A 15,061-nucleotide genomic window follows, 5' to 3' on the forward strand; every position below is an offset into this window, starting at 1 on the left:
AGTAGGCCGGCACAGCTCCTTGGAGGGGATATCTACAGAAGGCCAGCTGCTTCCCCAGTCCTGTGCATTCTGACTCCTCTGCTTCATTCAGATGCTCAGCATCCGTCGTATCCCTGATCTGCCCTCCCCGGTCCTGCCAGTAGTGCTCAGTGCTAACTTCGTAGCAGCCCTGCTATTCCAGCCTGTCCCCCTGCCTTCCAGACCTCTGCTATTCCAGCCTGTCCCCCTGCCTCCCAGACCTCTGCTGTTCCAGCCTGTCCCCCTGCCTCCCAGACCTCTGCTATTCCAGCTCTGGATACACCATCCCCTCCCCAGCGCTGCCTAAACCCTTCAGTCCTGAGCCACATGACCTTCTGCTACTCAATCCCGACCACTTTCACCCCTTTGCTTTTAAACATAAGAACATAAGAATGGCCATATTGGGTCAGACCAAAGATCCATCCAGCCCAGTATCCTGTCTACTGACAGTGGCCAATACCAAGTGCCCCAGAGGGAGTGAACTTAACAGGTAATAATCTAGTGATTATCTCCTGCCATCCATCTCCACCCTCTGACAAACAGAGGCTAGGGACACCATTCCTTACCCATCCTGGCTAATAGCTATTAATGGACTTAACCTCCCTGAATTTATCCAGTTCTCTTTTAAACCCTGTTATAGTCCTAGCCTTCACAACCTCCTCAGGCAAGGAGTTCCACAGGTTGACCGTGCGCTGAGTGAAGAAGAACTTCCTTTTATTTGTTTTAAACCTGCTACCCATTAATTTCATTTGGTGGCCCCTAGTTTTTATATTATGGGAACAAGTAAATAACTTTTCCTTATTCACTTTCTCCACACTGCTCATGATTTTATATACCTCTATCATATCCCCCTTAGTCTCCTCTTTTCAAGCTGAAAAGTCCTAGCCTCTTTAATCTCTCCTCAGATGGGACCTGTTCCAAACCCCTAATCATTTTAGTTGCCCTTTTTTGAACCTTTTCTAATGTCAGTATATCTTTTTTGAGATGAGGGGACCACATCTGTACGCAGTATTCAAGATGTGGGCGTACCATGGATTTATATAAGGGCAATAAGAGATTCTCTGTCTTATTCTCTATCCCTTTTTTTAATGATTCCTAACATCCCATTTGCTTTTTTGACTGCCGCTACACACTGCATGGACGTCTTCAGAGAACTATCCACGATGACTCCAAGATCTTTCTCCTGATTAATTGTAGCTAAATTAGCCCCCATCATATTGTATGTATAGTTGGGGTTATTTTTTCCATGTGCATTACTTTACATTTATCCACATTAAATTTCATTTGCCATTTTGTTGCCCAATCACTTAGTTTTTGGAGATTTTTTTGAAGTTCTTCACAGTCTGCTTTGGTCTTAACTATCTTGAGCAGTTTAGTATCGTCTTCAAACTTTGCCACCTCACTGTTTACTCCTTTCTCCAGATCATTTATGAATAAGTTGAATAGGATTGGTCCTAGGACTGACCCTTGGGGAACACCACTGGTTACCCCTCTCCATTCTGAAAATTTACCATTTATTCCTACATTTGTTTCCTGTCTTTTAACCAGTTCTCAGTCCATGAAAGGATCTTCCCTCTTATCCCATGACAACTTAATTTACGTAAGAGGCTTTGGTGAGGGACCTTGTCAAAGGCTTTCTGGAAATCTAAGTACACTATGTCCATTGGATCCCCCTTGTCCACATGTTTGTTGACCCCCTTCAAAGAACTCTAATAGATTAGTAAGACATGATCTCCCTTTACAGAAACCATGTTGACTTTTGCCCAACAATTTATGTTCTTCTATGTGTCTGACAATTTTATTAGTTTCAACTAATTTGCCCGGTACTGACATTAGACTTACCCCGGTCTGTAATTGCCAGGATCACCTCTAGAGCCCTTCTTAAATATTGGCATTACATTAGCTATCTTTCAGTCATTGGGTACAGTAGCTGACATAAAGGACGGTTTACAAACCATACTTAATAGTTCTGCAATTTCACATTTGAGTTCTTTCAGAACTCTTGGGTGAATGCCATCTGGTCTTGGTGACCTGTTACTGTTAAGTTTCTCAATTAATTCCAAAACCTCCTCCAGTGACACTTCAATCTGTGACATTTCCTTAGATTTGTCACCTACAAAAAACGGCTCAGGTTTGGGAATCTCCCTAACATCCTCAGCCGTGAAGACTGAAGCAAAGAATTCATTTAGTTTCTCTGCAATGACTTTATCGTCTTTAAATGCTCCTTTTGTATCTCGATCATCCAGAGGCCCCACTGGTTGTTTAGCAGGCTTCCTGCTTCTGATGTACTTTCATTTTACAAAAAATCATTTTGTTATTACCTTTTGAGTTTTTGGCTGCCTGTTCTTCAAACTCCTTTTTGGCTTTTCTTATTACATTTTTACATTTAATTTGGCAGTGTTTATGCTCCTTTCTATTTACCTCACTAGGATTTAACTTCCACTTTTAAAAGATGCCTTTTTATCTCACTGCTTCTTTTACGTGGTTGTTAAGCCACAGTGGCTCTTTTTAGTTCTTTTACTGTGTTTTTGAATTTGGGGTATACATTTAAGTTGAGCCTCTATTATGGTGTCTTTGAAAAGTGTCCATGCAGGGAGTTCACTCTAGTCACTGTACCTTTTAATTTCTGTTTAACTAACCTCTTCATTTTTGCATAGTTCCCCTTTCTGAAATTAAATGCCACTGTGTTGGGCTGTTGAGGTGTTATTCCCACCACAGGAATGTTAAAAGTTATTATATTATGGTCACTATTTCCAAGTGGTCCTGTTATAGTTACCTCTTAGACCAGATCCTGTGCATCACTCAGGAGTAGATCAAGAGTTGCTTCTCCCCTTGTAGGTTCCTGTACCAGCTGCTCTAAGAAGCAGTCATTTAAAGTATCAAGAAATTTTGTCTCTGCATTTCATCCTGAGGTGACATGTACCCAGTCAATATGGGGATAATTGAAATCCCCCACTATTATTGAGTTTTTTATATTGATAGCCTCTCTAATCTCCCTTAGCGTTTCATCGTCACTATCACTGTCCTGGTCTGGTGGTCGATAATAGATTCCTACTGTTATATTCTTATTAGCGCATGGAATTACCATCCATAGAGATTCTATGGAAAATGTGGATTTATTTAAGATTTTTATTTCATTTGATTCTACATTTTCTTTCACATATAGTGCCACTCCCCCTCCCCCCCCGCAGCATGACCTGTTCTGTCCTTCTGTTATATTTTGTACCCCAGAATGATTGTGTCCCATTGATTGTCCTCACTCCACCAGCTTTCTGTGATGCCTATTATATCAATAACCTCCTTTAACATGAGGCACTCTAGTTCACCCATCTTATTATTTAGACTTCTAGCGTTTGTGTACAAGCACTTTAAAAACTTGTCACTGTTTATTTGTCTGCCCTTTTCTAATGTGTCAGATTCTTTATGTGAACGTTTCTCATCTGATCTGGCCCATACTTTATCCTCTTCCATCCTCTCCTCCTGACTAAACCCTAGAGAATCTCTATCAATAGACTCTCCTCTAAGAGAAGTCTCTGCCCGATCCATGTGCGCCTCTGCAGCAATCGGCTTTCCCCATCTCTTAGTTTAAAAACTGCTCTGCAACCTTTTTAATGTTAAGTGCCAGCAGTCTGGATCCACTTTGGTTTAGGTGGAGCCCATCCTTCCTGTAGAGGCTCCCCCATCCCAAAAGTTTCCCCAGTTCCTAATAAATCTAAACTCTCCTCTCTACACCATCGTCTCATCCACGCATTGAGACTTTGAAGTTCTGCCTGCCTACCTGGCCCTGCGCGTGGAACTGGAAGCATTTCTGAGAATGCCACCATAGAGGTCCTGGATTTCAGTCTCTTTCCTGGCAGCCTAAATTTGGCCTCCAGGATGTCTCTCCTACCCTTCCCTATGTTATTGGTACCTACATGTATCATGATCACCGGCTCCTTCCCAGCACTACACATAAGTCTATCTAGATGCCACGAGAGGTCCGCAACCTTTGTACCAGGCAGGCAAGTCACCATACGGTTCTCCCGGTCATCACAAACCTAGCTATCTATGTTTCTAATGATTGAATCTCCCTTTTCCTAATGACTGGAGTTCCCTCCCCCGGAGAGGTAACCTCAGTGCAAGAGGATACCCCAACATCATCTGGAAGGAGGGTCCCAACTATGGGAAGGTTTCCCTCTGTTCCCGTTGACTGCTCTCCTTCTCTGGGCCTTTCATCCTCCTTAACAGCACAGGGGCTGTCTGACCAGAGGTGGGACAAATCTACAGTGTCCCAGAAAGCCTCATCAACATACCTTTCTGCCTCCCTTAGCTCCTCCAGTTCCGCCACCCTGGCCTCCAAAGCCCCTACACGGTCTCTGAGGGCCAGGAGTTCCTTGCACCAAATGCACACTTAGATGCCAATAGGGCAGGTAATCATACATGCTACACTGAATGCAATAAACAGGATAGCCCCCACTCTGCTGCTGGGCTTCTGCCTGCATTTTCTCTTACAGCTACATAGGTTAATGATAGGGTTTTTGTTTAAATCAAGAAGTTTTGATGATAGTTTAGTTTAAAGGTTTTAAAGAATGGCAAGTGTACCTCACCCCCTTCCCACTCCCCTTCCACACTCCCTCTCAAAACACCCTGTTAGTAGTCCCTGGTCGCTTGCTCGCTGCTTTATAAAGCCCTGGCCTTCTTGATAGCCCTGCCCCCTGACTAAGGTTCAGCCAATGAACAGAGGCTTCTAGATTTCAAACCTTGTTTAGAAGCTCACAGCTTCCAACTGCCGGCCACAGCACACAGTCCTTCAAACAAACAAACAGACAGAGAAACACAAGCTCAGCATACACCAAGTAACCCACAAACACACACTACAGACAGCCACTTACTCCAAGAGTCCCGTATTTGCTCCTCTTTCACCTGGAGAACTCCCTCTCGAAACTTCCTGTTAGCGGTCCCTGTTCGCAAAGACCTACACCCCCCACCTGGCCCCACCAGTGCCTCTCGCTCCAACTGGCAGCTCCCTCTGTTCACTCTGAAATCCCTTCACTGTTGTTGCTCTGTTTTTCATTCTGCTTTGAATGTCCTTCCTCCCAGATGCAATGACCAGGCACCTGGCAGTGGAGTGGGGGCCCAACAACATCCGTGTCAACAGTCTGGCACCAGGCCCCATTGCGGGCACCGAAGGATACCGGCGGCTCGGTAAGGGGCTCTCAGAGAAGTCCCCAGGTGGAGGCTTCTCCTGAGAGCTTGGGCTCTCTCTGATTAGTGCAACTATATGTGTGTAAAGGGGGAGTTTAGATGGTGTACCAGACCCCTAGAGCTCAGAATGCTGCCTCTGCCATACCCTGACCAGTGTCTTGCTGCAGCCCTGATGCTTGCAGGCCCCCTCTTGTGGTGAAGCTGGGCAGGGACTTTGCACCACTTTGTTAGTTTACCCTGCGGCCACAGGGGCAAGTATTGGTCCCTCTGCTTAGCCGCTGAGATTCTCTCCCTGGGTGCTGTACAAAGGCTTGTTTCTTTCACTCAGTGTTGTCCTGCAATATCACACAAGTGATCTAGCACTGCCTGTGTTGCCCCAGCCTACTGTCTTGTTTATGAAAACATTGGATATATTTCTATGATAATTAAGAGACCATAAAGATGATGAGGTCACCTAATCCACCCTCCCTGCTGCAGGATTGTTTCCTTGTCTGTATTCTTCAGGTATCTGTCCTGTCATAAGCAAGTGGCTTCCACCATCTTCCAGGGGAGGCTGCTCCCCAGGCTAAGAGAGCTCCTTGGTAGAACTCTTTCTTGCTCTTCAGTCTAGATCTTCCCTTCTTCACTCTCCCCCCTTTGCCCATGGGAAGATCCTTGTGTATGTTTCTGCATCTGCCCTAGTTTCTTAGTGTGTCTCCCATCACTGTAGTATTTGGGCTCCTTGCAGCATCCAAACAATGCCAGCCAGTTGCAGCCTTTTGCCCTGGGTAGGGGAACAGCCTCCTGATGGATAAAGAGCCTGGGGGCCTCAGCTTGTTTTGTTCTCTCTATAGGTGGTGCTCGTGCAGAAGCGGACAGCTACCTTGATACAGTGCCCCTCCATAGGGCAGGGAATAAGACGGAGATTGCCCACAGTGTGCTGTACTTGGCGAGCCCCTTGGCATCCTATGTGACTGGCACAACCCTGGTGGTGGATGGGGGGAGCTGGCTGACCTCCCCTAACAACTTCCCTGTGCTGTTGGGTATTGCATCACACTCTGCTAAGCTCTAGGTGACGTGTATTTCCCCCTCTGTGAGACTAGATACGCTGTCCGGGCCTAATGTCTGAACACCTCTTGGTATGCTGGAAGCAAACCAGCAGCATTGGCACAAGGGTGTTGTCCCAGGCATGATGCATTCACAGTGAGTGCATTGAGGGTCACCATGCACTCATCAGCAGCTGGCATGGTAGTCCTGGGCCTTCCTTGCCAGGCAGGGGTCGGGGCTATGTTGCACTGGTCAGTGGTTGGAGTAGACCCCGTGCTGCCTGTTGGTCACGCTGCTTTTCTTGTCTGTGTCTCCCCACTGCACATCTGGTTAATAGCTGTCACCATTTTCCTGGCTATAGTTAGATGGGGTGAGGGTGGGGTCACATCCCAGAGGAGCCTCTACCCTTCCCATGTAGACTTCCAAGATCAGCAGTATGAAATACCTTGTGATGTGGTGATTCATGTGTAGATTCTTCGTAGCCCAGGGCCACAGGCCGAAGGTGTGTTTGACTCCCAAGTGTGTGGGACCTCTCCAAAGGTCCTGAAGGCTTGCAAAAACTCATCTGAGATACCTCCCCTGCCCAAAGAGTTCCAGGCTAGGCTTCTTGAGAAAAGGATGGGCAAATAGTTAGGAAGTGCAAGTGTGTGGTTATGAAATCTGCAATCTCCCTCCCCAAAACCTACAGGGCAGGGTCACATGGGAGAAATTCCAGGCCAGCTGATTTCGTCTGGGCACAATTAGAAAGGGTGTGAGAGGTTGCATGATGGAGCTTCGGCCAGTTCCACCAGCGCAGGATCTGCCCCCAGGTGTTCAAAGAGGGCCAAGCCACGTAATACAAAGTGGTGTAAAGGACAATGGCACCAATCTGCCAGGAGGGGCTGGTGCATGCTTGCCCATTGAGTTGGATGTGTCGTTGGCAGTGGGAATTAATCCTTGGGCCTCTGGATCTTAAAGCAGGAGCGGCGCTGACTGATCTAAAAGGCCAAGCTCTGTTAGCCAAGGCTGATGTAGGTCATCTTCCACTATATGTGGCCCAGCTACACTGGGGGGACGGAGCCCCACACCAAGTGAGCTGCCCACATTCACAGAATGCCCAAGGAACTATTAGTTACAGCTGGAGGTGGCAGACCCAGGTTCGCCTGATTCAGAGCTGGGATTTGGACCTGGGTCTCCCATGTCCTGGGCGATAGGCCCTGATTGCCAGGCTGCAAAGTCAGTCTCCCTTTGGCCAAATGAATATTTCATTATTTGTACAAAGTGGAATAGCTCCAAGAGGAAAGATTAACTGACTCTTAAGCCCAGTGGTTATGAACTGTGCTGGTGGGTGGTATCTCTCTCTCTGTCCCCCGCAGGCCGCCCACCATTTAACAAATCATTTTGGGAGGTCTTGGTCAAAACAAAAATAAATTTTGAAAGCTCTAAATGTTTGGTGAAAGAGAGCTGTGGTTTTCCAGCCAGCCCCAGGGCTGTTCATCGCACCTGTAACTAGCACCATTGGCCCCTGGAAAAGGTCTATCCTTGCTAAATAATGAGGTGCCTTTTTCGTATGCTCTGACTGCAGGCTCACTGTGCAGAGACACGTACAGGTGTCAGCCTCCCCTGCCCCCTCTCTCCGTGCTGGCCCTCCTTCACCTTGCCAAACCCATGGACTGTATAGTTGCATCATGATTTTCAACAACCCAGATCAGCTCTGAGGCACACAGGACTAATCAGAGACCCACACAGAAGTATCCCCTGTCTAATTTGTAATGTTACCTAACTAAACAACACACCAACAGGTGGAAGGGAGGGGCTTGTCCTGTCTCAAAAGGCCAATGTTATGTTAATCAGAACCCACGTTAATTAAGAGGCTTGCCTGAACATTTACTCTGTATTCAGAGTATGGGGAAGGTGCACTCTGTTATTTATCCCAAAGAGGTTTAGCTGTGCTTTAAGCACAAATCTCTAGGCAGTCTTAACTGTGGAGCTACCATGGCACCTCCACCATAAGCTACTGATGTTGTTTGAATGAGGGGGCTCCCTCCCCCCCGTCCCCATCCCCCAGTGCTCTTTTTGAATTCTGCCTTGATCTAGGCCACTCATGATGGATTTCACATCAGTTTCATTCCTTGACTTCCATTCTGTCTTACAGATCATTGGACCATGGAGGTGAAGAAAGACAAATGATGGATGACCAGGGACTGACAGGATACTGAGCAAACACTAGGGCTTTGGACATCCCTCTGACATAGGGTCAGGGGACAGCCATGACCTTGCTGAGGCAAAAGTGAAAATGGCACAGTTGAAGATTCAGTGTATGTCTTGGTGGGGGTGGGGTTAGCGGGGTATGTGTGTGTGGGGGCACTCTGTCAGCTGGGCCCAAGTTTGCTCCTGATTTTATATTTTGAAGCTGGTCTAGCAATAGGTGCAGCTCTGGTGATAGGTCTATGGGGGGAAGGCGGGTTGCTGGAGCCTTGCTCCCCTTCACTTTACTGTTTTCATTCCTGTTACATCAAACCCCTTGTTTCTCTGCTGAGTTACCTTGGTAATGCCAGAGAGCAGCCCTGCCACCCCTCTGTCTCGATTCCCAGCTGATTTTTCCCAGCTTTAACCTATAAACTGCTGGTATCTTTCCACATCACTGGTGGATACCTTCATCTGGGAAGATGTTCTCTGCAGATGGGCGTTCCAGGCAGCCAGAGGGTTAAGCAGCATGTTGCCCTTCCCCGTTGCAGACTCAGTTCACTCCCATTCGAGAGCTGAAGGCAGCAGTGATCTGCTTCTGAAACTTGCACCCAGCTTGCAAACTGATCTCTCTGTGGCGCATGCCGCCTGAGGCCAGCCCTGAATCTCCATTCCTCTCCTGCACTTAGATAGGCTAGTGACCATCCAGAGTGCGCCCTGTGAACAGGCGAGAGTCCATATTCCCACCATTAAAAATCGCCCTCAGCAAGCTGCAAATGTCCATCTCAGTGGACACTGATAGCAGCACATGCCCTGTTACTGTTCATCCTGCCGTGGATGTGAGCCAAATCACTAGCACTGCTCTACTGTCACGGCCTTCTGTACGCTCCAGCACTCAGGAGCGGTATTCAGCAGCTCAGACATCCTTGTATGCTGTGGCACCCCAGCATAGCAGGGGTGAGACTGCAGCAGCTTCATACACTCTGGGGTGATGTTACTGAGTTATGAAAACAACCAGTACAATGTCTACCACACTCCTTGTGCGATTCACTAATGGGCCTTCAGTCTCTGGGTGCTAATATGCCCAGAACTCCCATTCATCTTCACTAGAGTCATAGGTGCTTAGCACCTCGGAAAATCAGAACCTGTGAATTTTTTTTTTATTGCGCTGCAGGTTCGTGTCTCACCAGTGCATCATTGTACTACAGATGCTGGAAGAAGCAAGAGGTTCTGGCAATTGGGGAAATGTGTAGCAGGCAGTTTGGGCTATAGGATAAGCACCCAAGCCAAATGATCAAAAGAGTGGTAGTGAAATAGTGAATTTGGACAATGGGATCTTAATAGTGTACTTTTCAAAATCACCACTGAAATGGATGGGGCAGTTCACACCTCTCAATCTGTGGTTTCAGGCTGCCTGCACACTCAGGCAGACAACACATCAGTTATGCTCAATTCACATTTGAAAGATGAGTTCTTATGGTTGCAAAGAAAAAGAAGCTTTGCTGTTTATTTGAGCTTTGCTGCAGGATCAGGATTCTGTATTGTGCATGGGGCCCTGACTGCGGCAATTAGGGTATTCTGCACTTGAAATACTACAGAGGTACAGCTGCAGTGGTTCCATGTACACAACAGCGATGGGAGGGGTTCTCTCATCAGCTGATGGAATCCACCTCCTGTGAGGCAGGAGCTAAGGCAACAAGAGAACTCTGCCATTGATCTAGCGTCGTGCACACCAGGCTTAGGTTGGCTTAACTGTGTCGCTCAGGGGTGTGGATTTTTCACACCCCCTTGAGAAACATGGCTATCCCGACGTAGGTTATCAGTGTAGACCGGCCCTAACAGACAGTAACTGGTCCTGCTGCCATCCTGTGGGTTAGGTCTGGATTATCAGCCCCATTTCACGTGTGAGGCTATGAGGCAGAGAAAGAGCGGGAAAGCAACTTGCCTAAGGTCACTCAAGACGTGAGTGTCAGATCCAGCATTAGGACTCCCTGAGCAGTTCCTGATTCCTAGCCCTTTATTTAAACAGCTAGAACACATGGGACACATCTGGCTCAGGATAAAGAGGTTATAACAATGGGAGGTAACTAGCCAGCCAGTGGCTTGTCCTTGCTCTGACTGACTTGGTAGCAGTAGGTTTCGAATTCTAGTTGTGGTTCAGCACCCAGAGAGAAGGGAAGCACCTTGAAGGAGAGGCCCATGAGGATGGTTTCTTTGCCTGCCTGTAATGGGTCTTTGCAGGATCCCGTATGCCTGTAATACATCAGCCCTTCGGAGGGCTGATCTAGCAATGGGTTGTATCCCACAGAATATTCTAGCTTTTTCAGATCTAAAACTGACTATTTCTTTTCTGGTTGCCCCAAATCTTCCCAAATGTCCAAAATCAGAGAGGGAGATTTGAAACAAGCGTATCCTGCATCTGACCCAGTCTCCACTAGCTCTGAGATTTTCCCAAAAGTCTCCTAGGCCCAGATCCACAAAGCTAGTTAGGCTCCAAACTTCCACAGAAAGCAACAGAAGTTAGGAGCCTAAATACCTTCATGGTCCTAAGCCCTGATCACTCTGTGCCTCAGTTTCTCTGTCTGTAAAATGGGGAATGATGGTAGTAGGCTACCTCTTCATTGTATTGCGAGGATTAACTCCTGCCTGTAAAATGCTTTAAAGAAGAAATCGTTATCTAAGGGCATGGCTACACTTGCAGATGCAGAGCGCTTTAAGTTAAACCAGCCTTCGTAGAGAGCAGTAGGGAAAGCGCTGCAATCTGTACACACAGACAGCTTCAAGCACACTGGCGTGGCCACATTTGCGGCACTTGCAGCGGCATTGGGAGCGGTGCATTATATGCAGCTATCCCAGCATGCAAGTGACTGCAACGTGCTTTTCAAATGGGGGTGGCGGAGTGGAGTGTGACAGGAAGTGTGTTGTATGACTGTGGGGGGAGAAAGTGGGTTTTTGGGGGGGCTGAGAGCATGTCAGCATGGTGTCTTGTAAGTTCAGACAGCAACAAACCCATCTCTCTCCCCCTGGCCTCTCTCTCTCCTACACAGCATTCCACACTAATGGTTGCTTTGTTTCGGAGCAGATAAGCAGCCGGCTGTCAGAAGTGGAGCTTTCAAAGGGCATTTCTGCATTCCTGCAGCGATTCAAAAACAATTACAAGAGTGGTCACTTGATTTAAGAGGATTATGGGATGTTTCCGGAGGCTGATCAGAGCACAGAAAAGCAACACCTCGTTCACACTGGTGCTGTGGTGCTCCAGCAGGGGCGCAGCAAATGTTATTCCACTCGCCGAGGTGGAATACCAGCAGCGCTGTAACCGCGGAGTCAGAGTGCTCTACGTGCCTTGCCAGTGTGGACGGGTAATGAGCTAGTGCGCCCGGGGCTCCTTTATTGCGCTGTAACTCGCAAATGTAGCCAAGCCCTAAGTTATCCTAGGTTTGTGTCCAGCATGCGTTGCTTCTGAGTCCCAGCCTCTCAAGCTATGGCTCAGTACATCAGACCTTTGTATATCTGTGCAGTACTCAATGGTAGAAAATGAGGTGAAATTCACCACAGCCAGAATCAATGCAGCAGTGTCAATGCTAGCTGGTCTCTAGTCTGGCTGCAGTTAGCAGGGCTCTGAGACAATGCAGTCAGACCAGCTTGTGGAGCAGCTCAGAACTGGATGAGAGCTGAGACAGAGCCTTTATTGCTGCTGACTGATGTATTTGAAAACCCCCCCCCCCCCGCCGCCTGTGATTCTGCTGAACACAAACTACCTTGTGCCACAGAGTAACTGGAATGCCAGTCTACCAAATGCCAGAGGTATTGCTTCACCAGTGCTAAATTTCTCAAATATACTCCTGTAATCCTTGAGGGTGGAGGATTCCCACTGTGCACTGGCACAGTCCTTCTTGTTAAGGAACTGAACAGAGCCAGGAAATTCTCTCCCTAACAGTGGTGCAAATTTGATCAGATACCACTCATCATTGCACCATAGGCAGCAGCCCCTGAATCAGTCTGTGAACCCAGAGAGAACCACAGGGTCTCTGTCCAGCAGCCTCTGTAAAGAACCCTATTTACATCCATTACAACAGAGTCCTGTCTCTTCTGTGTTGCTACAGGCAGTACAATCATTAGGTAAATCCAGGGCTGGATTTTGGTGCCCAGCAGGAATAGATCCTTTCTAAATCAACAAATCAGCTGATCCTCCACTACCCAGTGCATGCTAGCACTGCACCATAGAATAAACTAAATGCCGTGCAGAAGGGGTGTGAGTGACTCCTAGGAAGGATTTGGCACAGGGGTGAACAAACTTTTTGGCCTGAGGGTCACATCTGGGAATAGAAATTGTATGGCAGGCCATGAATGCTCACAAAATTGGGGTTGGGGTATGGGAGGGGGTGAGGGCTCTGGGGTGGAGCTGGGGATGAGGAGTTTGGGGTGTAGGAGGGTGCACCAGGCTAGGACCAAAGGGTTCAGAGGGCAATAGGGGGATCAGTGCTGGGACAGGGGGTTGGAATTTGGGAAGGGGTGCAGGTTCCGGATGGGGGAGCAGGCTCTGGGGATGGGGGTTTGGGGTGCAAGAGGGGGATCAGGGTTGGGGCAGGAAGTTGGGGTGCAGGCTCCAGGCAGCACTTACCTCAAGCGGCTCCCAGAAGCAGCAGCATGTTCCTTCTCCACCTCCTATGCAGAGGCACAGCCAGGTGGCTCTACGCACTGCCCCGTCTGTAGGCACCGCCCCTGCAGCTCCCATTGGCTGTGGTTCCCGGCCAATGGGAGCTGCAGGGTGGCACTTGGTGTGAGGGCGGTGTGCAGAGCGAAGGCCGATGGCTGCCCCTATGTGTAGGAGCTGGGGGAGGGGCCATGCTGCTGCTTCTGGGAGCCACATGGCATGGTCCCCAACCCTGCTCCCCGGCTGAAGCGCCAGAGCGGGGCAAGACCAAGACCCCACTCCCCAGCGGGAGTTTAAGGGCTGGATTAAAACAGCTGGCAGGCTGGATCTGGCCCACCCGCCATAGTTTTCCCACCCATGATTTAGCAGGTCCATGCCACCCTCTCACTGCTAGAAATAACTTAATCTGTTTCTAATTTTGTAAAAGCTTGTTTTAGCAGATTCTGTTACTTGATTGTGGTTTTGCTGACTGATCCTTCCTCCAAGTTAACACTAAAGAATATTTACCCACCAGTGTTTTATTCTGCTGACTAACCTCTGCCTCAAATCATTGTGGGTTTGAAAAGAAATGGTAAATCTTCATTTCTTCTCATGTTAATAGAGCTTAGAACAGCAGCAATTGACGATTTAAAGATCCATGCAGCTCTTGGATTGGAGCAGGTGACAAGCTTTGTATGCGGACCCAAGGCTGTTGAGACAACCAGTTTGCTGCATGAAAGGCTAATGAAAATGAGACCAAACTCCTTAGCCAAGCTGTGTTCTTCCTGCATCACAAAGGATGGAGATTTCCTGCCTTCTTCACAAGAACAGCCTGATACAAAGCCTGGTGAAGCCAGTGGGCTTTGGATCAGGTTGTTATAGAGGGTAATTGTAAAACTAGAAGTGTCGCTTAGGCACCTATGACATGCCATGTAGGGTTTATAGTCACTAGGTGGGAGCTCTGCAGTGAGTACATACACCCATAACAGTGACTCAGTAAACCCAAAGGTGTCCTATCGGTTATATATTAGCTACAAGAGGTCATGTTACAAATACTTCCTCCCCCCACCATTGCCACACCTCAATAAATAGGGATTGCATAGGGGAGTTCTGCAAGGCTTTGAGGCATTACCTATCCCATTGCCTTAAGTAGTCTCAGCAATTGCTGCATGCCTCACTCTCCTACTGTCTCTGGCCGGGGGATCTCTAGCTGTGGATGCCTTGGCAAAGCCCCCATTTGTAAAAGCTCTGTCCTGTGCAGAAGGTGCTGCCAAGTCCAGACCATCCTGCTGCCCTTACTTGGGTCTGAGCTCTGACCCTTAGAGAGTCACCAGCATGCTGCCTTCGTACAGTGCTATCCTGCATCAGATCTATAACTACCATTCACTGCAGTTAAGCAAAATGCTGTCACGTATTGGGCAATGCCTGATTACAAATGTACATCTGCCCTGCAGGCCTCTGGATTCTTCCAGGTGAGAGAATCTTAGCACACAACAATGCGGGGGGGAGGGAGGGAGCAATTAAATCAACCACTTACTGCAGTAACATATAAACAGCTGCAAGGTAAACTGCCCAGGAGAACAGGTCTGAAGGAAGCCCCTATGCATCTGAGTATGCACACAAATTACACATTAAATATTTGAAAAATGCAGACAGTTGTCCCAGTTTGCAATAAGACACACCTCTCCGAGCAGGTCTGTAGAAGCAGCAGGATTTAGTATTCTACAAACACCATCAGTGAGGAATATAACTAGGGAATAAGTCTCTAAACATCATTTGTCAATGGGAACAAGCGAACCAAATGCCTTAGAACAGGCCTTTGCTAATCTCCAATTTGAGTACAGACTTTTCCAGAGCGCAGCAGGGAGCTACCGGATCATTAAGACTTTGTTAATGTCACTCGCAAGATGTTTGCAAGGAGCTCAGGGCTCATTCCTGCTCGTGTTTCAGTCAATAGGAATTTTGCTGTTGACTTCAGTGGGAGTATTAAAGAGTTACAGCTATACTGCACTTGTCAGATCTACACACACTCTT

The 15,061-nt window shown here is 47.8% G+C and overlaps 1 protein-coding gene across 1 annotated transcript in view; it reads left to right on the forward strand.

Annotated features, from left to right (window-relative positions):
* Positions 1-13,485, forward strand: part of DECR2 (2,4-dienoyl-CoA reductase 2) — a 32,178-nt gene extending 18,693 nt beyond the window's left edge. Inside the window, 4 exon segments of the mRNA XM_043493530.1 lie at positions 5,098-5,202; positions 6,036-6,224; positions 8,363-8,525; positions 9,569-13,485. Coding sequence (XP_043349465.1) covers positions 5,098-5,202; positions 6,036-6,224; positions 8,363-8,397 — 329 coding nt within the window. The 3' untranslated portion in view covers positions 8,398-8,525; positions 9,569-13,485.
* The last annotated feature ends 1,576 nt before the right edge of the window (positions 13,486-15,061 follow it).

Source organism: Dermochelys coriacea, chromosome 10 (genome assembly GCF_009764565.3).
Source record: "Dermochelys coriacea isolate rDerCor1 chromosome 10, rDerCor1.pri.v4, whole genome shotgun sequence".
Classification (NCBI taxonomy): Eukaryota; Metazoa; Chordata; order Testudines; family Dermochelyidae; genus Dermochelys; species Dermochelys coriacea.